Source organism: Primulina tabacum, chromosome 18 (genome assembly GCF_025594145.1).
Source record: "Primulina tabacum isolate GXHZ01 chromosome 18, ASM2559414v2, whole genome shotgun sequence".
In the NCBI taxonomy this organism is placed as follows: domain Eukaryota; kingdom Viridiplantae; phylum Streptophyta; class Magnoliopsida; order Lamiales; family Gesneriaceae; genus Primulina; species Primulina tabacum.
In genome coordinates, this window is record NC_134567.1 from 2,656,293 (window position 1) to 2,680,323 (window position 24,031).

A 24,031-nucleotide genomic window follows, 5' to 3' on the forward strand; every position below is an offset into this window, starting at 1 on the left:
TGGAAATAAAATCCTACAATGGATTTTATTTTATGACTTTCCTGAAGCAATAATTCTTCATAACACTACAAGAAAATCTACATTCAACCACACTCCAAAGACAACACTTTTACGAAAAACTGTTGTATTTTTTTCTTTTAACAACGGTTTTAATGAAAACTGTTGTTTTTGTGCTTTCAAATACAACAGTTTTTAAAAAAACGTTGTCTTTTATGGGTCAAAGACAACGATTTTTCAAAACTATTGTGTATGAACGGATTTTTTTGGTAGCTACAACAACGATTTTTAAAAAACAGTTGTCTTTGAGCGGGTTTTTTTAGTAGCCTACGACAACGGTTTTGAAAAACAGTTTTAAAAAACCATTTTCTTTTCACTTGAAAAGAAAGCTTAAAAGGGGAAAAAATAGGAAAAACCCATCCCCGATTATCATTCCAGAACAAAAGCTACTACCGTTGGCTCTCTCCCTCACCACGCCAGCTCCTACCGATCGCTGTCCAGACCACCGGACAAGAAGCGTCGAGCTCAGTAATTTCTTCCCCAAGCCCCTGCACCTCTTTTCTGTGTATTATTGGAGATCTTATCCACTGATTTCCATATAGAGTGATAAGGGGGTTCGGCTGAGATATACCATAAATTGCTTGATGATAAGTCATTTCATCTACAGAGGTTATTTGTTGCGCAAGAAGATGATGTAACGAAGTCTTCCTGCCTCACTACCCCCTCCAAAGTCAAGTAATGTATTCTTTTGCTACTTCATTAATATTTTCATTTTGATCATAATTAAATTCGTTTCTTTCTTTCAAATGAAAAAATTTAACATTTTATATATTTACTTCTGCAGCTTTCTCGTGAATAGGAAGGGAGTGGAGAACAGGACTACTAGTTCCATGGTTGGTTTAGACTAATTTTAGGACACCTTTATCTTTAAGCTAATTGTGTTGTGAAATACTTGTATTCCTTCTCTCAACCAGGACACAGGACCTCAAATCCCGACAGATGTGACACATATGCTGAAATACGGGTCGAATATTCTTCAAGCTGTGGGTGAATTTAGTGGTACAAGCCTCAGGTTTCATCTATGAAATTTTTGTTTTGTAGTTTAATATGTAAAGGCATTTACTCCCAAAGTTGATATTTGTGAAGGGAATTGTACTATAGCACTTGCTTTCATGAGTGAGATGCAAAACCTTGAGAGTAGTGCCCTTCAAGATTATGAGCAGCATGGTCTCACAGCTGTGGATTCAGGTGCCATTAGTAAAATTTCTGGAACTTATTTATTGCTATCAAGTTGACTATTGTTTTACTACTTTTTAATCGGAACAACATTCATTTTAGAATAACATGCACGGTAAGGTCTATTCGTTAGTGGAATGCATGTGCTCTTTAACTGCTCACGCTAGTTTGCTTGATTTTCCTTTGTAGATTTTGAAATAATTGAAGGGCCCTCAAGGATATTGCTAAATTGTCCTATTAGGTAAACCTTGATTTTGGATTGCTCAACTCGATTATGTTTTTTTAGCATTCATTTATGCACCATTTGCATGGAACTTAACAGTTTTACCGGGCACTTCATTCTTTTATTAATATTTATTTATCGACAAAGCGAAAGATACATTGTGATGTCTGGTCACAACACAACCAATCATTAAAAACATTATGAGATATATAATCTACATTTTTAGTCTGTGATGTTCATCGGTTCTGAAATTTGGATTTTGACTTCAATTCCAAAATCTACCTTCATCTTTCTCGTTTTCACACTTTCCTTCATGTTTTAGCTGGCATTTTTACCAACCACATTTGAGTAGCTGCACCTTTTTTACTGCTGATTTCTTGCATCCATTTTAATCTTGAACAGCTTCAAGTAAATTAAAACTCTTGTCAAAGGATATTCATGCAAACATATTCAGGTATTTATAAGTATCGGACAGTTAATTGAAAGAAGTAGCATCTATTGTCAAACGTGATTACACATTTAGTTGAAAGAAGTTGCACTTACTGACGAATGTGATTACAAAGACTGCCTTTTTTTTTCAAGTTGTGTGATAGTTTAATGTACAAATATAATTTATCTACTCTAATCCCATTGTTACCCCATGGATACCAAATTTTCTTTTTATCACATCATCTGACCACTACAGTATTGGTCTAGCTTCTAGTTTGACCACCAAATTTTATTAGATATGATGTACCATTTACAACTTCTGATTTACTCGTAAGACCAGTATGCAACTTGTAACATACCGTATTTTTAAACTAATTGAAATTTGCGGAAAAAATAAAAAATTTCTTAAATAAATAATAAACTTTCAAAAAACGATAAAAATGATATGCTCGTCTAAAATATTTGAAATAAAACAACTACAACCAAAGTTTGCAAAAGCACTTGTTTAAACATCGTAAAGTAATTCCATGAAAATCAGAGTATTTGATACATGCATAAAAATTTCTTAAAACGTAAGCGGTCCTACGTTCCTCGGGTTTAGCCTCCGCGCAGTCCGAGCCAACTCACTGATCCCCTCCTCTCTTCTCCTCGTACTCGTCTTCACCTGCATCGATCAAGTCTAGTGAGTCTAAAGACTCAACATGTATAAACTGAGAATAACAAGTAATACATAATAAAACCACATGCATTCTAAAGTAGACCACACATGCTTAAACTTGAACGTACATACATAAACATAGACGTGCCATCGTTTCATAAAAGTTTCATAAACATACTTGCATCATACATACTTGAGCATACATAAACATCATCATTTTGCGTAGAGATATGTTTCAAAGCAAGTGACTCATAACATAAATGCGTCTTATCAGACTAAACTACAGTATTGGGCTGGCAGGGATGTCCACTACCACATACATAAGATCTCCAGTCATACTTTACCAGGTGGATTGGTCCCTGGTCATAATTTACCGCTTTCCAATCCTGATCAAAATCCGGTCATACTTTACCGGGGTGGAGAGATCCCCGGACACGTTACTCCAGGCTTCCAAACCCGTTCATAGTTGGTCACAAGACATTTAGCATGCCTCAAAAATTAAACACTTTTTTTGCACGTCGAACACACTTAAAAAACATAGAGGGCTTCGTTGGAATACTCTGGACATGCTACCCTAACAACAGCAGCAAAGATTCAGGAGATCCAACGAAGTCTGCAACCAAAACTTGAGAAAACGTGAAGAACATGCACAAATTTTCACAGCTTGAGCGGTTTACAATAAAAATCACATCTCTCTCAGTTCTTATCAGAAAATTACGAATTTGCTATCGAATCGAAGATAACACAGAGTACTACAAATCATATGTTGAAAACATTTCCAGGAAACCAACCTATAAGTCGTAGAATTCAAAATAACAGAGGGTGACTGGTTTTCGTGACACAAAAATTTCACAGTTTGAGCAGTCCCACAAAAATAATCCTAACTCACTCGTTTATTTTCCAAAAATTACGAATTTAATGTCAAATCGAATGTATCAAAAAGTACAACGTTTTATATGTGAAACTTTTTCCAGACAGTCGACCAAAAATTCAAAATACTCGAAATTACAGCAGACTCGGTTTTGAGATCTAAAATTTTGATCAAAAATCGTTTCAAACTTTTTTTGCTCAAAATTTTGCATAACATACACAGATTTTTCATACAATATACATCAAAATACTTATTATGACAAGCTCGATGCAAAAATAAAAGAATATACATGCCTTTGATGATTAAACTCACGAAACGACAGATAATTACGCGAGGGAATGCGAGACTCGATTTGTGACGACTTGTGGCACAATTTTTTTTGCTAAAATCGGACGAGAGTTTGCTGGAAATTTTCGAAGGGGATGGGTGGCTGCTGGTGTAGCTCAAGAACCCTAGCTATTCCTCTCAAAAATGAAATGTGAGTGTGTGTGTGTGAGGCGTGGGTGTGTGTGTTAGGTGAAAATTTGCTTAATTAATTAACTAACTAACTAATTAGGGCTAAATGTGCTTAATTAAATAATCAGTAATACAAAATAATACTACTCTAATTATTCAATACTACATAAAATTAAATAAAATAATTGAGTATCAAGTTTCAAGATTAAAATCTCCAAATTTTCAAATTGGTATTTGAAAAGCTTAAAATATTAAAATCACTTAATAAATTAAATTAGGCTATAAATGCTCAAAATTTCGTAAATCATTTAAAATACTAATTTTCTTGACTTGAAATAAAATACCTCATTTTTAAAAATTCGCCTAAATCGTCATCAGTATCTTTCCCGATCCCGCATCGAATATTCTCCGGAAACACAAAACTCTAGAAAATATTTTAACGCGCATCACAACAGCATGCAATAATTTAAAATCATGCAAAATAACCAATCATACCCCGCTAAAATTATTTTAAAATTAAATAAATAATTTAGCAATTTAAATAAATGCAAGTGTTTACGTGTACTGATTTTGAACTCTACACAACTAGTGGTTGTTTGATGTTTTTGTATATTTGATTTGTAACTTTTAAAATGTGAATGGTAGTTTGACGCATTGATAAAACTAGATTAATTACATGGGGGAGGTTAAAACACATTCCTATTGAGTTAAGAAAATTTAAATTATCGCAATATCCCGTTTCACTGATATACGCATTGACCGAAAGATGGTCAATGCAAGTATATTATCTTCATTTTTATTGTATTCTGAAGTTTTATTCTTAGGTCATGTTTGGAGGCTTTTCAGATCTTGGAAGAGGTTGGAGCAAATGATACCGAGGCAATTTTTGCCTCAGGTGGAATATCCTAGAACATTGCGACGAGAACTGATGACTCTATACAGAAATTAGTAGACTTATTTTGGATCAAAATATTCTAGATTATGGCACGTTTATGCGGGTATCATTTTAGTTTTACTTTTGAGTTTAATTGTTTGAGAATAATTGTATGTCTTTTAGCTTTTATTAGTTGTAATTTCAGGAATTTTTAATTAGTGTTTTTATAAAACTATTATATATATATATATATATATATATATATATATAATAGAAAATAGTTTGTAAAATCAATTTTTTCCAAAGACAGCGGTTTTTCAAAGATGTGAAAAAATTAAAGACAACGGTTATAAAATGATTCAAAACCGATTTGCAAACGACATCAAAGACGTCGTTTTTTAAGCTTTGCAAAATCGTTGTCGTAGCTCACATAACACAATGTTTTTTAAACTTTACAAAACCATTGTTTTTGTTACCTAAGACAACGGTTTTTATCCGTCGTTGTTGGCTGGGTTTTTAATAGCAGTGATTACAATATCAGTTGTTCAGCCTAAAATTCGTTGTCTTTTAGCGTTTTTCTTCTAGTGTAATCTAACACTTAGGCTACAAGTTCATAAAAATCACGGAATTCATCACTTGGAATTTATTTCTAAGTTCAAAATCAAATCTTCGTTGTGTCATCTTCACATATTCTGATTTAGGGAACAACACTGTGCACCTATACTTCATTTTCTTGAGCCTACATATGAATTCATTCGTAGATTCTCCCGGTTTTTTGGATCACCCTTGATAATTCTGCTATACTAATATCAAACACTGTTCTGAAAAATTGTGTATGGAACTGGCATTCCATGTTATGCCAAGTCATGATGTAATTTTGAGGTATTGTTACATACCATGTAAAATCAATACAAGTCAAGGAATTTGGGAACAATCGTTGCTTGTAGTTGGCCAAATTATCCAAATTTGCTAATTCACCGCATTGAATTGTAAGCCTTACCACATGTTTCAGGCTGGACTGCCCATCTTCCTCAAAGATACAAAAATCGGTGATTCCTCTAAATGGTGAGCTTCGCCTCTTTGACAATTCCTCGATCATTGGCCTTGATCCACGAACTATTTACTCTCAGCGTATTTGAGTTTGTCATCCACTGATAGTTTATTATCCCCTTTTGAGATCTCCTACACTCTCTCATATCTGCCATAAAAGTTTGTCATGACAGTAGTAAAGACATCATTCATTCCTCTGAGTTCAATGCGTATGTTTTTCTCCAGAGACATCATAATTTTCACGGGAATTTCCTTGCCAACAAAAGATGCAACTCTTTTTTTCACAGCTTCCTCATCGAACATGTGTACAATTTTTTCGACTAATATTCTACCACCGTCGTTATCTTCTACCTATGAACGATGGTCCTTTCTCTGAGATTGACGAATTCTTTCATGCTTCTCAATACGCTTTGGATGCATTGTATCCCACCAGGTGTGCAAAATCTATTTGCACAAAAAACATTTGGGGCATGTCAGGCACATAATCATGCCGAGTTTGTGATTAATCCGACTTCTTCAACCAAACGATGTGGATCCCAATTCGGTTCTTAGTTATAACTTCACTCACTACGCCATAAAACTAAGAATTTAATTGAATACTATGATGAAAATTTGCAGAAAAATCCATGAACAACATCTAATTTAATTAGGCAGCTATGAATTGTAATAACATTTTTACAATAAAAGCTGGAGGAATATAATTAAAATGAAGAAATTACGCTAATGGAAATTGAAATAACCGAACTTAAATTCAGAGAATTTACAGAAGTTTTTTTATTATATCTTTTGTTGATGAGTTTGTCGAGAGTTTTCTTCCAATCTTTACGGCTAGTTTTTGTTCAACTCCTCCGAGCAGTTTCAGCCATCTTACATAATCATCGATCATGGATCGTGGGTCAAATTCCTTGGTCATGTGCACATCGGTCCTTTAAACCGCTCAACTCTTCAAACTTTATGGACTTTAACCAATGAGCTTTCAATTTTATTTGAGATGGCAGAATTCGGGCCAACAACATTATTATATCCCTTTAGTTTCTACTTTTTAAGATATGTCCCTCGAAATTTTGACATACCATTTACGTCCTTCATATTTTAATTCTTGTTCAAAAAATGTCCCTTCCAGTCAACTCATCTGTCAAGGGGTAACAGAATTCTCACGTGCTCTACAGGTGAGTCAGGGAACCCCATTTGTAACCCTGTCATTCCTATTTTCGTACAAACCAACCCTAATCCCCAAATTTGGTCGTCCCTTTTGTCCCAATCTCTCTCGAAGCCGGGGATTTAGCTGCGACACCGGTCGAATATGACAAGGAGACACTTCATAATCCTCGTTCGACCACTATAAATTCACACGACGACTCATGGATTGAAAAATTCATGGATAATGGTTTTTGTGGATTTAACCTTGAAGTTGAGCTTGAACGCTTCTTGTTAATTAGAGTGAATGAATTAAAATTTTTCTCCATGTACGTATTAAATACTCTCACTCTTTCTACCTACTCCGATATGACTTGTGGCAAGTGCAGCTAAATTTGTTAACTTGAACTTGTGTACCGGAGTTTCTTCCAATAAAAACAACATATATCTTATCCTATACTATAATAGAAAATAAAAAGTATAAAATTGTATAAAAATACATTGAACCATCATAAAGATAAAGCTCACCATTTTAGCAAATTAAAATCAAGCTCAAAATCTTCGTCTTCTCCTGATCTGTTTGAATCGATTTAAAAATATTGGACCAGAAGGATCATGAATATCCACAATTGCGTAAAATAATACAACATCGGACTGCAAAGTTTGATCATAAAAAAATTGCACGAGAATTGAATATTGATTGTAAAAATTCAATCTTGGACTGTTTTATTAAATAATATACTCAACTTGTAACAATAGGAGAGAATAATTTTATGCAATGCAACTAACATAATATGAATTTCCAACTGTGAGACATTACTATCATGCACTTACAGAGGTCGAACGAGGCTTATGTGGTGTCTCATTGCCATCTTAGACCGATATCGGAGAAAAAACGCCAACTTTGAGAGAAATTGGGGCAACAGAGACATCCGAATTTGTGGATTAGGGCTTGTTTTAGGGAGAATATGATGTTAAATTGGGGTTCCCCCGACCTACGTGCATAGGATGTGAGAATTTCGCTAGTCCTTGACTGATTAGTTGACGTGAGGACATTTTTGGGTAAAATTTAACATATGAGTGACATCAAAGTTTATGTGAAAAGTTCGATCAACGTAGTTGTGAAAGTGAAAACTAGAAAGATATAATAATATATTAAATCTAGGGTTTTAAATTGAGCTTCTCTGACACAAATGAGAATTTCGTTACTCTTGACGGATGAGTTGATGACAAGGATATTTTTTCGGACAAAAAATTAACAAATGGAGGATGTAAATGACACATGAAAAATTCGAATGACATGGTACTGAGTTAAGCGTACATGAATGAAGTTAGTATAAAAATGAGTGGATTCGTGGGAAGGTCTCGTGTGGCAAGTTATTGATGTTCGCTGCTTAATCGGTTGGCTAAGTGGACTATACAAGAGTGACATGAGATCATAACGGGTAATACTGTTTATGCCGGGGACATGACCGACTGATGTAAAAAGGGACAAGAATAATCTCTAAATGATATGAGCCAACACCAGCAGATAGATACACACATCTCCGAAATCATAAATCTAACAACCCGACCTATTAACTCCAAATAATTACACTACCTACTTTCACAAGCATAAGGAAAGCAAAGTTATGTCTTAGCTACAACTATAATTTTTTATTTAATGTAAGTGTTTTATCTTAAACGTATTTATGAAAAATTGGTTATATAATGTATTATCAGATGATAATAATAATAATAATAATAATAATAATAATAATAATAATAACAACTACTTATACTAAACTAGTTATTGTAAATTTTTTTTTTATCGTTATCGATGGACTAAAGTGTAATTTGACAATTTATGAAGTGACTAAATTGATTTTTGAATTGTTGGAATAAAAAATAAAAATAAAAGTATGTGTTGAAATTTAAAAAAAAATAACAAAAAACAAAAATGTAATATTAATATCATATAAGAGTAAAATTGGAGGAAAAAATTGATATCCTACTATGTAGTTATTTAGTATCACGTGCTCAATATTATTAAAATAGAATAGATTATTCGATATTCACTCTAAATTAAAAAATCTGCCAGAAACAATTCTCGATTTCATTCTTTCAAAATCAAATCAAAGCTACAAAATTGAAAAATTCCCAAAGTTTCGAGAAAATCGAGAATTCGATAATAATTTTGATTCGTTTCTCAGTATCCCCACTTCTCACAATCATTGTGTTGATCTTGATATTCCCCAATTTGAATAATTGCTGTGAAAGTCTGTAATAATTCATTCACACTAGCCCTAGAGTGTTTGATTGATTAATATATATCGAATCCCGCATCCATCGACCACTGTATGCGTGCATCAGGAGAGTTAACCGAGTGGCCGCGTACTGTTTTTGGGGGATTAGGATTTAGGGTTTTGAAGTGTGGGCGAAATTGAGTTAAGAGGATGTCGGAGGTGATCCTCCATGTGTACGATGTGACAAATAGCGGTAATGAGAAAACGAACAACACGATCATGCAGATCAATAAGATCTTCAAGGATGGAATTGGCCTTGGTGGCATCTTTCATAGTGCTGTTCAGGTTTCGCATTTACTTTGTGCACTTGTCTATTTTTTCCAGTTATTATTTCTCTGTGTGATTTTTTTTTTACTGGCTTATTTTCTCAATTGGATATGGATTGTTATGCGCTAGAAAATCTTGGATTCCTGAATCAGATTTTATGTGAAAGAGGATCTTACATGACATTTTCTGGTTTATTTCATCCTACCCATGTGGGCATTGGCCCCATGATAGGATGGATGGCCAAGATTTGTCCATGCATATGTAGGACCCACTTTTTTTTTTGAAATTGCATGTGTGGCAAGATATCCCGTTGAAATTGAAGTGAGGGTAGTGCCTACATATGTAGGATGTCATTAACCACATTTTCCTGAAGATTGGGAAATGGCCTTTTATAGTTGAAGTATATCGGAATAATTTCGGTCGTGATTCATTTATTAGTTTTGAATCCACGTGTCAGTCATTGAGCCCTCTTCTATTGAACAGATTATTTCATGTTTTGTTGTGATTTGAAATGGTCGCAGATGTTCATCTCTACATGACGTTGAGTGCTTTTTAAAATCATACGTTTCTTTCAAAATAACTTAAATGAATCCATATTTAATACTTGTATTCTAGATTGCTTTCAAGCCCATCTTCTCTCACTGTTTCTCTCTCTTTCAAACACTTGATTTATTCTCTTCCCACTTGATTTGTTTTCTTCTCTCTGACTACGTATTTTGTCCAGACATTTTAGGAGCTGGAGCTTATACAATGTTTAATGTAAGTTTAGCCAAACATATCACTTCTTTGACAGGTTTTTGGGGATGAAGAATGGTCATTTGGGTTCTGTGAACAAGGTACTGGAGTATTCAGCTGTCCATCAACAAAGAATCCAATGTATACATTCCGTGAGAGCATAAAACTTGGCTACACATCCTTCTCTGTCTATAAGGTTAATCAGATTCTGAGGGAACTCGGTAGAGTGTGGCCAGGGCACTCCTATGATTTGTTGTCCAAAAATTGCAACCATTTCTGCGATGAGTTCTGTGAAAGACTTGGTGTGCCAAAGCTTCCTGGTAAATGACTCTTTCTCTATCACATTGATGTCATCGTTATAATATAATTTATCCTGCGTATTCATGAGAGTTTGGGGTTCACTGACAAACTGTTGCTCAGAAATTTGCATTTTAGGCACTCTTTTCTGCGTTGTAAATATTCAAAAATTTATAATATATTGACCTTTAGTCGGCTCTGCAGAATTTTTACCTCGGTTCTTCATATTTACTGGTCTAATGTGCCCAAAATCTGATTTGAGGAATTTTATATTATCTATTGGTTTCACTATAGAGTTTTGAATCAGTTTTGAAGCTTCTTAAAAGTCTGAAGAATAAGAGATCAATGCTGAAGAAGGAATAACGTTTGTTTTGGTCATTTACACAGAATAACTTGATGGTAAATTATTATGTCCCTTTTGCTTGGACACTGCCCCCTCTCAATATGAGTACTCATGGAAATTAATGTCATAGCTATTTCTATGACTAAAATATTCATGCCAAGCCATGTTTTATGATAAATAAGTAGTGTTGCCGTTGATATGATAGTAATAATAATAATAATAATACATAAGTCTGCAAGATGAGTTGCATTGGTTTGGTTCTCATATTATTTTGGTGTAGTTGTATGATTGACTGCCATATGGAAATGTAGTTTTCAACTGAAATATTCATGCCAAGCCATGTTTTATGATAAATAATTTGTGTTGCAGTTGATATGATATTAATAATAATAATAATACATAAAGCTGCAAGATGAGTTGCATTGGTTTGGTTCTCATATTATTTTGGTGTAGTTGTATGATTGGCTGCCATGTGGAAATGTAGTTTTCAACTGAATTTTGGCTTATCAGGGACTGAGAGTGGATGTACTTACTGATATAGAATCATATATACCACTTATAAGATCCATTTTTGGGAGATAACAGTCAGTCATATGATTTCCATGACTTGAAGGATATCTTCCTTGCACCTTTCCTTGGTTTTCTGCAACAATAATGTGAACATTTTTTCACAGGTTGGGTAAACAGGTTTGCTCATGCTGGCGACACTGCTGTAGAAATAGCTGGAACTACTGCTTACAGAGTAAGATTTTCTTGTTCTTTTGTTGTCACCATAATTAGAATTTTGTCCAGGAATTTATTACCGATAGCTAAAGTATACATCTCAGTATCCTTTTTTGAACTTAGTCGTCAAATTATTTTGGATTCACCATTTGCAATTGGGACAATGTTCTAGATTATGAACTTCAATATTTAAACAGGAAATATGAGTTTTATATCGAATGCATGCAGACATTTCGGCTTTTTTACATTTGCTTATCATAAAGGAACTTCATTTCTTACCAGTTTCCGTGACTATAGAAATGCTTGTGTTTATACTTACTCCCCCTCCCCCAAACATATTTATAACCTTCAAATTTGGCATGTATGAGGTTAGATAGCTATAGGGAGGATTGGTCAAACCAAGGGCAGTACCAATACTTCGTGAGAGCACAGGTGAAAAGGGCTGGGCTTGGTGGGTGGGTGGCATGCGACATTTAATGTTTTAACAAAATTGTATATAAAGCTTGAATTATTTTCATCACCACTTTTGTATACGCCCTAGGTTCTGAGGTGAGACCTAACCCTGTCGATTCTTGGGAAAGAGGTGACACTGGACAAAACCTACTTTTCCCTCAACCAAGACCTACCATGCCTCTCACCCACCCTGAACAGGATATATTCCGATTTGTTATTAGAAAATTGGAGAACATATCTGGCCAAAGTTCACGTTTTATTACCATGTTTAGCTTCATTAATTCACGTATGGACATTCATATAATCATAGAATGTTTTTGGGGACCATATTATAATCTGACTCAAACCCGCCAGGGTTGAAAAATTTGTCCCTTGAGAACCCAGATTAATAGACCAAGCACACACACTATGTGAGAAGGCGACAATGTTGTGATACTCATTTCTATGTTTCTGCAGTTTAGGCAGGCTAAAGATGAAATTGTAAGTGCTAGCAAGGCGGCCTACCGTTTTCTAGCAGGAGTTGCTTCAAACAATTCAGCTGTCTTTTCAGAGTCTCCTGGCGACTCTACCAGAGGAAGTCCTGGATTCCAAACTTCCTGGTTTAAGAACCTTGTACCGTCTGGTGCTAAACCATCAGGAGGTAGTTTAGAACTCGATAATATGGACGAAGATGCAACTCGTCAAAAACAGAGGCAAGATGTGGAAACATCTCTGAGGTCAAACTCTCGTCATGATGCCTGAGCTATATTTGTCTGTATAAGCCTCGTTGGCTTTCTGGCTACATTCCTGGGCCATGTATTTGTAGTGTTCCTCGTGTATTGTTGTTGTACGATGTTTGGTTTTGTTTAAAAGTGGATATGTTGATTATGTTCATTACTGGCCTAAGTCTGCTGCAATCAACAGTGCAAAGCCAGTATCTGTATAATTGTTGGTTTCTTTGTTGCAAAGAATATTGTTGTTTTGTTACTAACACAGATCACAAACTGGTTTTTTGTTACTAATATCAATAGGGTTGACTTGTCTCACAGATAAAGATTCGTGAGACCGTTTCACAAATTTGTTTTTCTTTGAAAATTTCGGGATTTTGAAAGATATCTATGAAATTGTGTGCACACATGTAAACAACACATTTTAAAAATATTAACGTTCTAAAAATAGTGCTAGGCGATAACCGACTGCCTAAAAAAAATATTAGTCGACCAACCTAGATGACAAGGCCACCTAGACGGTCCTAAGCAGTCCAAGGCCATTAGAGATTTATTTTTTTAAAAAAATAATAATAAGAGGTTTTTTTTATATTTAAGTTAAAAAAAGAGGTTTTTTTGATATTTAAGTTTAAAAAATAAAGATATTTTGTTTATAGTTCCTAAACAAAATTATAAAAATAAATATGATTTGTTCACTATCAAACGTCATCTTCATCTGTAATGTCTGCTATCTAGATCAAGAAACTTCGCGAAGATGATTTCCATTTGAAGAGGATCATAATAATGACATTGAATTAATTTAAACAATGGTTTGATATAATAAAATAAAATAAAAAATCATTTTATTTTTTTACTAGTCATGTTCTCCATCTCTGTATCAAACAATGATTTCATATACTAAAATAAAAATAGAATAAAAAATATTTTAAAGATATTATATATAATGTTACTAAATATTATAAAAATTAATTTAATAAAACAGCCTACGTGTTAGATAATCGTCCGCCTACCGCTTTTTATAATACTGAAAAATATGCACTAGGAATATATTTTGAAGGCTTCTGTACATTATGTATACTCTAATGCATCCAATGTTACATCTAAATCAATAATTAATCGAGCCATTTTATAGCTATTAACATACTCTCTTTTTTTAAAAAAAAACTCTATAATTTGAATATCAAAAAGTAAGATACAATTTTAAATGTCAATTTTGTACAAATAATTTAATATAGTTCAACCTTCATTGATAACAGAAAACAAAAAAGTAAAGATGACCACAGTGTGATGGATATATATATCAACACAATATATCCAATAAATAGATGTCACTGAAATAGATATCACTTCAGTGAAACTCACATTGTGATGGATACATATCATAATCATATATTCAATAGATAAATATCTTCGATGACATTCACATAAATGCTCACAGTAGATGTGCAATGTATCAAACATCAACTCTCTCTCTCTCTCACACACGCAAATATACATATATTTCCAGGAAATGTTTCTAAAAAATGTTGGAAACATAACGAAACGTACACAATTTTCTTTAAAAAATATGCATACTGCATGGTAATATGGTCAAGTTTGAGCACACACTTGGTAAGCACCATATTCCAATCACATTGATAGAACCAAATTATCCATAAATACAGATTGAATTATTAAATATTTTTCTCGATCTCAAATATATATTCTACAAATTTAATTTAATCTAAAAAATATCTTTCCACTGTTTTCAAAAATGGTGCGGTCTAGTTATGCAGAAGCTCCCAATATCACCATTGAACGGTTTCCATTGACGCAGCTTGATCTCATACAGCTTTGGCCATAGTTTTCCTGTCACTGCGCAAAAAGCATAAATGAACAATGTTGAGAATATGGGAGATTTGCTCGTTAGATTCATGTGAAACGAAAAAGTATGTGTTACCGAAAACCCGGTTTTTTTCTTGATCCCATGCTATGCCATTTAAAACATCGATGCCCTGAGAAATTGTCGAGTTTGAATTAACAGACATCCACAAAGAAATCTCCTGACAACATACACAATAGAACCATGCATGTCATCTATTTTCTTAATCAGATTTCATCTCTGTTTCATAAATATAGATGAATAAAGTTGTGCCGCCAAAAAATTTCAAAAAGATTTATCTCCTACGGAACTTCATCTACATCCATGTTATAGCAGCATAGAAGATCGACAGTGTAATCATGCATGTAAATAGCAATATCAAGCATTTTACCCGTGCTCCTGATGCTAGCAACGATTCCCTGTAATATCAAAGTCAAACGATGAGCTGATTATTAGAGAGAATAGCTCATCTTTAATACTGAGAAAAGCTAGGCACAACCTCAAATTTGGAACGAATAACCATCCCAAGACCGCACCATCTGTCACCGATATTCTAGCGATGCAATCAGTCTATGAAGAAAGGATATATATACACAAATAAACACAAGGAAAATGAAAAAAGAAAAACAAAAGCATGGCACAAGAATAGCACATAGAGGTCCTCTGTCATACCTGCCAAACATTTGCCCACACTTCACCATTCACATACTCCAGTTCATTTAGGTTGTATACTTCGTGTCCGTTGAACTTCACGATTTGTTTAATAATAACTGAGTGGATTCAAGAAAAGCAAACCGACAATATAACCTTATAGCAATTCCAAAATGGTACTAATGAATGCTGACTTTAAAATGACATATACCTTTAAATGTTTGAGGGTCGATCTGGTACAAGGTAGAGCTTCCATCACTGCCAAATATAACTTTGCCATCAGTTGCTAACCCCCAACCATCTTTCATTTGATTAATAAATGTACCAATCTGCAGATGATGCAGATAATTAAGTTACGCAGACCTCGCTATATCAAGAAATTAAGACGGTGTAAATGATCTTTTCTATAGTTCGAAATTTACAAATGAATCGCACGAGAATGGAGGTCTAGGAATAAAACAAGATCCAATACAGGGTCACAACCGTTGATTTGGTTAGAATAATTGTCAATGAAAAAAGTTTATTACTGAATTCATGGATCAAGTACTTAACCTCCATTTAACAAGAAAACTAGGATATGAACATACTGCAGAAAATGAGAAGGCTGAAATCATAATGCCACCACAGATTTATTGAATGCTAGCCTACATGAAAAAAATGACCATATAAGCAAGGATGTATCATTATTTACAATTACAGCGTTGAATGCATGAGAAATTCCTAGGAAATGTAAAATGTGGAAGCATCAGTTATAGCTGCAAACTTTACTAGTCGGGCTGCTACTGAAATTTATAAATTTTTCAACCCATCCACTCGGTAGTGGCATAATTTCACATTCAAAAAAAAGTCCAACGTAACACTGAAAGACATGCTTGGAGATACTTCAAAAGTAGAAACAAAATAGCACTAAAATATATTCTAGCCTTTATCCTCATTTCAAAAATATCAATTTAAATATACAAGCATATAAGACACAGAAAAAGATTCAGAAAAGTAGAAAGGTGAAGAACAAACTTGGCTCAAGTTATTTCGGTCGTATACGAAACCAGTATTCTGCAACCAAGTAACCTGAAACAACCTACAAAGTACATTGGATTACTATATCAGAACTAGGAACTCCATGTAAAAGTAATAAAATAAAATAAAACAAAAATTATGTTCACATAATCGATCCCAGGCTAAAAAAAGAGAGAAAAATACAGTTAATTCAGAAACCATCTCTAACATTGATGATATATAATAACCTGAGACAGTGTTTATCAGTATATGAATTTTTTGTGTTTTACAACCAAACTTTTCTAATACTGATACTTAGATTATTTATTCACAAAATAAAGGTAAAATATAAATAAAACACAGGGGGTTGGTCACTAACTTTTCACCAAGAAGAGTCAATCCTTCTCCAAAATAAGAATATTGCAATTCATGAATGGCCTCAACCTGCAACACTCAAAATCAAGGACTATTATTAATCGTCTAGCCAGATAATGTAGATATTGCACTATGCTTGTAAAATTCAGAACATCCTAACTTAATTTAGGTAAGCATGGATTAAAACAAAACTAAATGTATTGTTTCTGTATTCAATCTCTATAATATTACCTTCCCTGTCCCAAGAGCAACCTTTCGAACAGATGACTGCAATAGAAATAAGAATAAGAAAACAATAAATTGCACAAAGCAAAAATTCACAGTGCTGTTTATGTACTCATGGCAAAGAGAATGTAAATAAATTCAGTTGACCTACACAGTAGTTATTGTAAAAAATGTCACGTACAATGTCTACAGCAGTATGCAATGGATCATCCATACTGTGCCTCAGTTTCTCCAATAAATGGCATGGTAGAATGGCATAAAATGTGATGGTCAGCACCACTTTGTACATGAATTGGAATCAAGCTTTTAAGGGCCAGTTTGGATACAGATGTAGATTATAAAATACTTAAATATTTAAGTGCTGCTTTTAAAATAAAAACAGCAGTTTTAATGTTTGAATACCACGGTAAAAGGATATTTTCCTTTCATTTGCTTAAAATAGGCTTAAGTAAAGGCCCAAGAGCCACATCTTAGCTCTTCCAGAAAGTACTTTTTTTAACCACTTTTTAAATGAAATCTCAACTATTTTTAGTTTTTTTTAGAGGTGGTTTTAATAACTTAAAAGCTTCTAAATTCAAATGTTATCTGTCAAAATAATGAACTGTTACAATATTTTTCTATAAATTGATACTTTTGTTGCGAAACTCTGTGATACTAGCCAGCCTAGGTAATGCATATTATCCTTTTGTTCAACATAATGATATTTAGAGGCTTAAGTGAAACAATTTTCAGATACTTGTACAATGTTTAGCTTAATGTGCTTGCCCAACAATGATTAGAGTATCTTTTAAAACATATTTCGTTGCCAATACTTTTAAACACAAACCTAGAATACCAAGATGGTGAACACATTATAACAGTATTGGGCATATATGAAAACATGATGCTCAGAAAAAACTTGAAAATAAGAGCGACATGCTGAACAAGCATAAATGTATTGCCCAGACTTAAGACCAAATCACACGATAACTTACACGTCCATTGAGCCCAGTTGATTCAAAAAATGTATCATTTCCTGCATACAAAAGCCCCTGCAAGCAAACCACAATCTTAATCTCATGAGGGGAGCAAAAGTTTTCAGCACCTCACAAACACTATAAAATAGAATTTACAGTTTCCCAGAAATGGAAAGGAAACTTGAGGAGAATTTCTCAACATAAAACAAGTTCTATTGTGAACAAAGGCTGGTTAGAAGGTCGAAAACAGGATTCTCTTTGATTTAAGACAGTAAACCAGAAAATTATCAGAATTTCCGGTCAAACATAACAACCCCCACAAAGTACAAAGGAATACAAATCGAAACCAAATAACGTTCCAGAATCGTGCTTTCAGTAAACATCATCAAGATTAAAACATCATAAAGAGCCTATTTCCAATCTCTATAATCACATTAAACAGCAGAAATTGATCGACCCCCTCAATTTCTTGGAAAAACATTAAATTGACAAGAAAATGACCTGAGTGAAGGCACTGGGATCATGAGGAAACGCACGCACCACTTCAGCAGAGTAAATCCGATCCGAACGATGGTCTGAACCGAACGAACTCCGTATGTTCCATGAAATGCTTAGCAGAACAAGAACACATACAAACAAAACAGCTGAAATGAAGAAAGAGGCCTTTCTGTACGTCAAACGCCACGGCGGGGAGGAGGAGGCCATCGGATTACTTTGAAGACTGATGGAATTCGAAGTCGATGACCGCCGGTTGAACTTTTTCCTCAGCGATCTGGTCGCCATGGCGGAGATAGAGAACTCATCAGCGGTAATTCGGATGCGACCGCTGGTTTAGGTTCCTTGCTGAACGTACGATTCAGATTTGACTCGAGTGACTCCCATATATTGCAATACTAAATAAATATAAAAATTCTTATGAAATACTTGTCAATTTTGATTCAACCTACTAGTAAAAAATTCATTATTTTTTATATAAAAAATAATGATTTTTTCTCACAAATAAAGATTAAACTTATATATTATATGAGATCATTTTACAAAATATATTCATTAATTAATTATCGGATTGTATTTTAATGTAAAATAATTACTTTGCATGATACACATGCACTTGAGACAAGTTTTTGTTGTAGGTAAATTATCTTGCGAACTCAATGATAAAGATTACAAAAAATGTTGTATTAGGTTAAACTACAAAAAGAATAATCACGATGCTACAGCTAAAAGCACTGAGATTTTTTCAAACAAAAAAAGAAGCGCGAAACGAAATGTGATTTGGTAAACATATCAGCTATTTGCAAAGAAGAATGAACGAAAGGTAACGCGATGGTGCCAAGTTGGAGATGATAACGAGTGATGTGATAATCGATCTCAATATGTTTTGTCCTCTCATGAAAAACTGAATTGCGTGCAATCTGAATAGCACTCTGATTATCATAATATAACGAAGTAGGATGACGAAGAAGAATACTGAAATCTGCAAACAACCAACGTAACCAAACAATCTCGCAAGTGGTTGAAGCCATAGCACGATACTCGGCTTCGGTGGATGCTCTAGAGATAACAACTTGTTTCTTACTTTTCCAAGAGATAAGAGAATCTCCAAGAAAAATATAGAAGACAGTGGTCGACTTATGATTTTTTGGTATTGCCAGTCCAATCAGTATCAGAGTATGCACATAGCTCCAAGGAAGAAGTATAAGGAAACAAGAGACTCTGAAACTGAGTGCCCCAAAGATACTTGAGAATGCGAAGAACAGCAGCCCAGTGAACTGTAGTTGGTGTAGTGACAAACTTACTTACTACATGAACATCATGTGCAATATCTGAATGAGTCACAGTGAGATAAACCAAGCTGCCAACAATAGTACGATATAAACTAGGATTTGGCAAAGGAGATCCATCCGACAAAGAGTACCGAGCATTAGTCTCAAGAGAAGTATCAACTATCCTATTATCAGTTAGACGTACACACTCAAACAGATCTGCTACGTACTTTGAGTGGGATAAAATATAACCTTTTAGAGAATAGGCAACATCAATTCCTAGAAAGTAACGTAGCAAACCTAAGTCCTTCATAGCAAAGCAACGAGCTAACTCAGAATTTAAAGCCTCAATACCATCAATATCATCATCAGTGATTATCATGTTATCAACATATAAAGACAAAAATATACGACCTGCACGAGTACACTTGACAAATAATGTGGAATTATGATTATTAGGAATAAACTTAAGTGAAATAATCACTATAGAAAATTTCTCAAACCAAGCACATGGAGCTAGTTTGAGACTACAAAGAGCCTTGCGAAGTCTGCAAACTTCAGCAAGTTGGTTAGAAACACCAGGAGGAGGTGCCACAAAAACTTCTTCGTGAAGATCACCGTTCAAGAAGGTATTTTTGACATCCATCTGAGAGATTTTCCATTGACGAACAGAAGCAATGTCAATTAGAGTATGAGCTGTCGTCATTTTAGTAATGAGGACAAATGTTTCCTCATAATCCATGCCATGATTATGAGAGTAACTTTTAGCAACAAGACGAGCTTTGTATCGTTCAACAGATCAATCAGATTTGGTTTTGATCTTGTAGATCCAATGCGTGCTTTCCTGGTGGCAACTGAACCAAATCCCATGTATGAGTCTAATGAAGAGCAGTCAGTTCCTCAGCCATAGCCTTATGCCAAAGTGGATTACCAACGGCTTCGCTATAGGATAAAGTCTTAGAGAGACGATGAACATAGGCAACAAATGAAGCAAAAGAGCTAGAATAACAAGAGTAAGCAAAATCAGGTAGTTGAGTAGACTTACGAACGCGAGTGGACTGGCAGAGTTGACGATTATCCGCAATGCCAGGAGATGATTGGAAATTCGTAGGAGAAGTTGGAGGAGCAGGAGTTTCGGGCGTTGTCGTGGGCAAGATTTTGTTGGTGTTGGAGGTAAAAGGGTCGGTAAATAGGAATAAGATATGCATGTGTCATATTATGCGAACTAACAGGTAGTTCAAGGAACACAACATGACGAGAGACGTACAGTTTTTGACTAATTGGATCAAAACAACAATATCCTTTTTTTTACCAATACCACAACCCAAGAAAACACACAGAGCAGAACGTGGAAGACAACTTATTGCGCTCAATGTGTGGTCGGAGAACAAAAAAGGTAAAACCAGAAACACGTAATGAAGAATAATCAAGAGCACGACCATACATTTTTTCAAAGGATGAAAAACCTAAATTGTGTGAAGTTGGAATTTTATTGATCACATGAACAACAGTAAGAATTGCTTCATCCCAAAATACACTAGGAACATCATAAGACAATAAGAAAGAGCGAGTTGTTTCAATAATATGTTTATCTTTTCTTTATTCAATACTATTTTGTTCAGGGGTTTCTCTACACGAGGTTTGACGTATTGTACTATTTGAAGCAAACAAACAAGAGAAATAGTTAGAAGTCTATTCACCCCCCAAATCACAACGAAAGCACTTGATGACAGCTGAATGTTGATTTTTCACAATAGCTTTAAAATAATTGAAAATAGCAAGATAATCAAACATATGTTTCATCATATAAACCCAATAATAACGAGTGCAACCATCAATAAAAGAAACATAATATCTTGACCCCCCTTTCGTGGGAGCAGGAGATGGTCCTCACACATCTGAATGAACAAGATCAAATGGAGTATGAGAAAATGAAAGACTTTTATACAAAGATAAAACTGAAAATTTTGCCAGTTTACAACCATTACTGTAACATCTACTAATTTAAAATGCGGATTTTTTTTTTTTTTTGTAACAGCTCACATTTTCGAAAATAAACATCTAAATTTTTTATATGCATGCAACCCTATTGAAAAATATACCATTTAAAAATAATCGTAAATATTTGACAATTTAAAATAGTGCAGTTTAAAATGGTCAAACTCGTCCAACAGAATATACATACATAAAAGAGTAAAAATCCTAGTAATCATCAATGTATCAAAACTAATGTATAAAAATGTTCAAATCCTCTCAATTCTCATAAAATTGTAATGTGCGGAAAATGAGGTCCTCGGGTCATGTGCGCACACCCAGCCCTGCCTACTCAGACTTCGACACCTCCAGCCTCCTCATCAATATGCTTACCTGCATCAATCATGCCTAGTGAGTCTATAGACTCAATACACATGTACCATTATAGCAAATACATATATATAGCATACAACAGTGAAAAATATATTGTGATCAACATACCTTTCACGAACTTAAAAAAAACGAAAATGTGTCATACGAAATCATAACGTGTCAAAACAGCTCATTGTATCATCAAATACTTATGTATTAACTTTAATTGAATTTAATTCATTAGTTGTGACCTTCGTATCATCTTTATCGTTTCATCATTGTACGATAGATCCATGTACATAATACCGTGGTACCCGACGACTGTCGGACATCAGCGGCAGTATTACCCATCCACTGTGTCTAGGCCTCATTATTAGCATTTACATATACATCCTTAGTCATAACTAATTCTCATTCTTCAAAACATCATGATTTTCATCACTTATAAAAATCATGCACGTACGTAAATTTTTCTTAAAATCGAGCATTCAATATATTTTTCATAATTTCATAAAAATCATATACATGATGCATAAACATTTAAAAACATAACAAATATGTGCTCAGGGCGCTTCCGGGACTAAAATCTCACCCCATGTGCAAAATGACCATTTTGCCCCTAGAAACCCAAAATGACCGTTTTACCCCTGGACCTCAAAATTTCGACCCGAAGGTTACCAAAATCCTTCAAATATCCCAAAACATATTTAAATATAGTTTTTAGAAGTAAACTCGAGCTCGTTTCAAAGCTTATTTGATTCGTTTTAAAACTTGGACCGGAGTCTCGGTTTTAACCTGAATTGACCCGAAACTTAACCATTATTTCAAACTTAAACCATGCCTAAGATACATCTTACAAGCCCCTAAACCACACATTCTAGCCCACTAAGACCCACAAAATGAGGCCACAAGCTGCTGGAATTTCCAGCAATTGCCAAGTTCGAACCCTAATGCAACCATGCTCCATAATTTCACATCTAGCTCACGACCATGAGGACCAGCCCCAAACCCGTCTCACCTTGATCACCCAAGGACCCCTCTGGACCTGCTGAACCCATGATCACAGCCCCATGCAAGCCGTAACTCTTATACACTAGCTAGTCACCAAGGAATGCACAAGGGTGGCTCCAGCAGCATTTGAGCCATCCTAAGCCATGTCTCAGACCCACCAGGGTCTGATCCAAGCCTTAGATCGGCCCTTGCACCACCAGCTCAAACCCCTTTCACGCGATCTCCCCAAAACCGAACCAAACTTGGCCCTACGACTCACGGCCTCCAGCGTACAACACCAGATCTCGACTCCAGCCTAGTGACAGCATACTCCTCGACATATTCAGCCCCTAAAGACCTTTTCTCGTACGCTCCTTGCACCATGGTAAACAAATAACGTGAGCTGTGAAAGGAATAAGCGTTTATATATGCAAGATCTATAACATTTCGACCATGGCACACATGCAACAGGTATATAGCGTGAATTATGCAAAAAAAATAAAGATACATGGCATGCCTTGATGATTTATGAACGAAAACTTGAAGAATTTCACGTCGAGGAGGCGCCAGAGGAGCGGGGGAAGACCTTTTCTTGAATGACAATGAAGGAGCATTCTTGCTGCTGGTTTTTCTGACGTGGAGGCTGCTATGAGAGGGGAGGGACGTGTAGAACCCGTAAATCAGTAGACGTATAAGCCATGCATAATTCTAGATTTTTAAAATTTAGTTGACTTCATTGCATGATTATTTTAAATGCATTTCTTTGAAGTTAATTATTTTTTTTTTTCAGTTCAGTAGTTTGATTTTTAGCATTTCAGTTATTTCATTGTGGCCGGACTGGAGTTGGAGTTTTGAGATAGAATTTAAGATTTGAGAAATATTTCCAGAAGTTAATTTAGCTAGCAAGTAAGTTCATTTAAGTTAAAAAGAAGGTGTGAGGATTTAATTTAAGTTGCTTGAGGTGATTAAGAAATAAGCCCATTTAAGTTGCTTAATTAAGGGGTTAGCTCACTAAATTAATTAAAGGATTAGTAAGGCTTTTAAGGATTATTAGTTGACTAGATAATCAACATCTCCCCTACCTTTTTTTTTAAAATTTCGGCCCCCCTTAGATTTTTGATCAA

At 34.7% G+C, this 24,031-nt stretch overlaps 3 protein-coding genes across 4 annotated transcripts; 2 read left to right on the forward strand and 1 right to left on the reverse strand.

Moving 5' to 3' along the window:
- The first annotated feature begins 411 nt into the window (after window positions 1–411).
- Window positions 412–2,205, forward strand: LOC142533271 (E4 SUMO-protein ligase PIAL2-like). The gene is made up of 7 exons (XM_075639980.1): window positions 412–525; window positions 665–732; window positions 842–890; window positions 972–1,056; window positions 1,144–1,254; window positions 1,423–1,474; window positions 1,859–2,205. Exons 3-7 carry the CDS (start codon window positions 888–890, stop codon window positions 1,866–1,868), a joined length of 261 nt encoding a protein of 86 aa, XP_075496095.1. The 5' UTR covers window positions 412–525; window positions 665–732; window positions 842–887; the 3' UTR covers window positions 1,869–2,205.
- A 6,790-nt stretch (window positions 2,206–8,995) lies between these two features.
- On the forward strand, window positions 8,996–13,024 carry LOC142533272 (deSI-like protein At4g17486). Its single transcript, XM_075639981.1, has 4 exons — window positions 8,996–9,501; window positions 10,277–10,538; window positions 11,533–11,600; window positions 12,491–13,024. Exons 1-4 carry the CDS (start codon window positions 9,367–9,369, stop codon window positions 12,773–12,775), a joined length of 750 nt encoding a protein of 249 aa, XP_075496096.1. The 5' UTR covers window positions 8,996–9,366; the 3' UTR covers window positions 12,776–13,024.
- Window positions 13,025–14,353: 1,329 nt separating this feature from the next.
- On the reverse strand, window positions 14,354–18,678 carry LOC142533422 (glutaminyl-peptide cyclotransferase). 2 transcript variants are annotated; one of them, XM_075640176.1, is made up of 11 exons: window positions 18,307–18,678; window positions 17,824–17,880; window positions 16,856–16,891; window positions 16,629–16,693; window positions 16,268–16,331; window positions 15,465–15,582; window positions 15,275–15,372; window positions 15,102–15,172; window positions 14,994–15,021; window positions 14,681–14,783; window positions 14,354–14,595 (listed from the first exon to the last, which is right to left on the reverse strand). In XM_075640176.1, the coding sequence occupies exons 1-11, from the start codon at window positions 18,586–18,588 to the stop codon at window positions 14,489–14,491; spliced, it is 1,029 nt and encodes a 342-aa protein (XP_075496291.1). In that variant the 5' UTR covers window positions 18,589–18,678; the 3' UTR covers window positions 14,354–14,488. The 2 variants fall into 2 exon arrangements, with proteins under 2 accessions (XP_075496291.1, XP_075496292.1); XM_075640177.1 differs by having other exon boundaries at window positions 14,681–14,735; window positions 18,307–18,677.
- Window positions 18,679–24,031: the final 5,353 nt, after the last annotated feature.

Bases quoted from the DNA above. Each gene is read 5' to 3' on its own strand.
- LOC142533271 (XM_075639980.1), top strand. The intron at 1,057-1,143 runs GTACAAGCCTCA...ATATTTGTGAAG, and splicing joins AGCTGTGGGTGAATTTAGTG to GGAATTGTACTATAGCACTT. The intron at 1,255-1,422 runs GTAAAATTTCTG...TTTCCTTTGTAG, and splicing joins TGTGGATTCAGGTGCCATTA to ATTTTGAAATAATTGAAGGG.
- LOC142533272 (XM_075639981.1), top strand. From the start codon at position 9,367: ATGTCGGAGGTGATCCTCCATGTGTACGATGTGACAAATAGCGGTAAT. The intron at 9,502-10,276 runs GTTTCGCATTTA...CTTCTTTGACAG, and splicing joins TCTTTCATAGTGCTGTTCAG to GTTTTTGGGGATGAAGAATG. The intron at 10,539-11,532 runs GTAAATGACTCT...ATTTTTTCACAG, and splicing joins TGGTGTGCCAAAGCTTCCTG to GTTGGGTAAACAGGTTTGCT.
- LOC142533422 (XM_075640176.1), bottom strand. From the start codon at position 18,588: ATGGCGACCAGATCGCTGAGGAAAAAGTTCAACCGGCGGTCATCGACT. The intron at 15,022-15,101 runs GTTGTGCCTAGC...TTGATATTACAG, and splicing joins TTATTCGTTCCAAATTTGAG to GGAATCGTTGCTAGCATCAG. The intron at 14,596-14,680 runs GTAACACATACT...CTTTTTGCGCAG, and splicing joins AGAAAAAAACCGGGTTTTCG to TGACAGGAAAACTATGGCCA.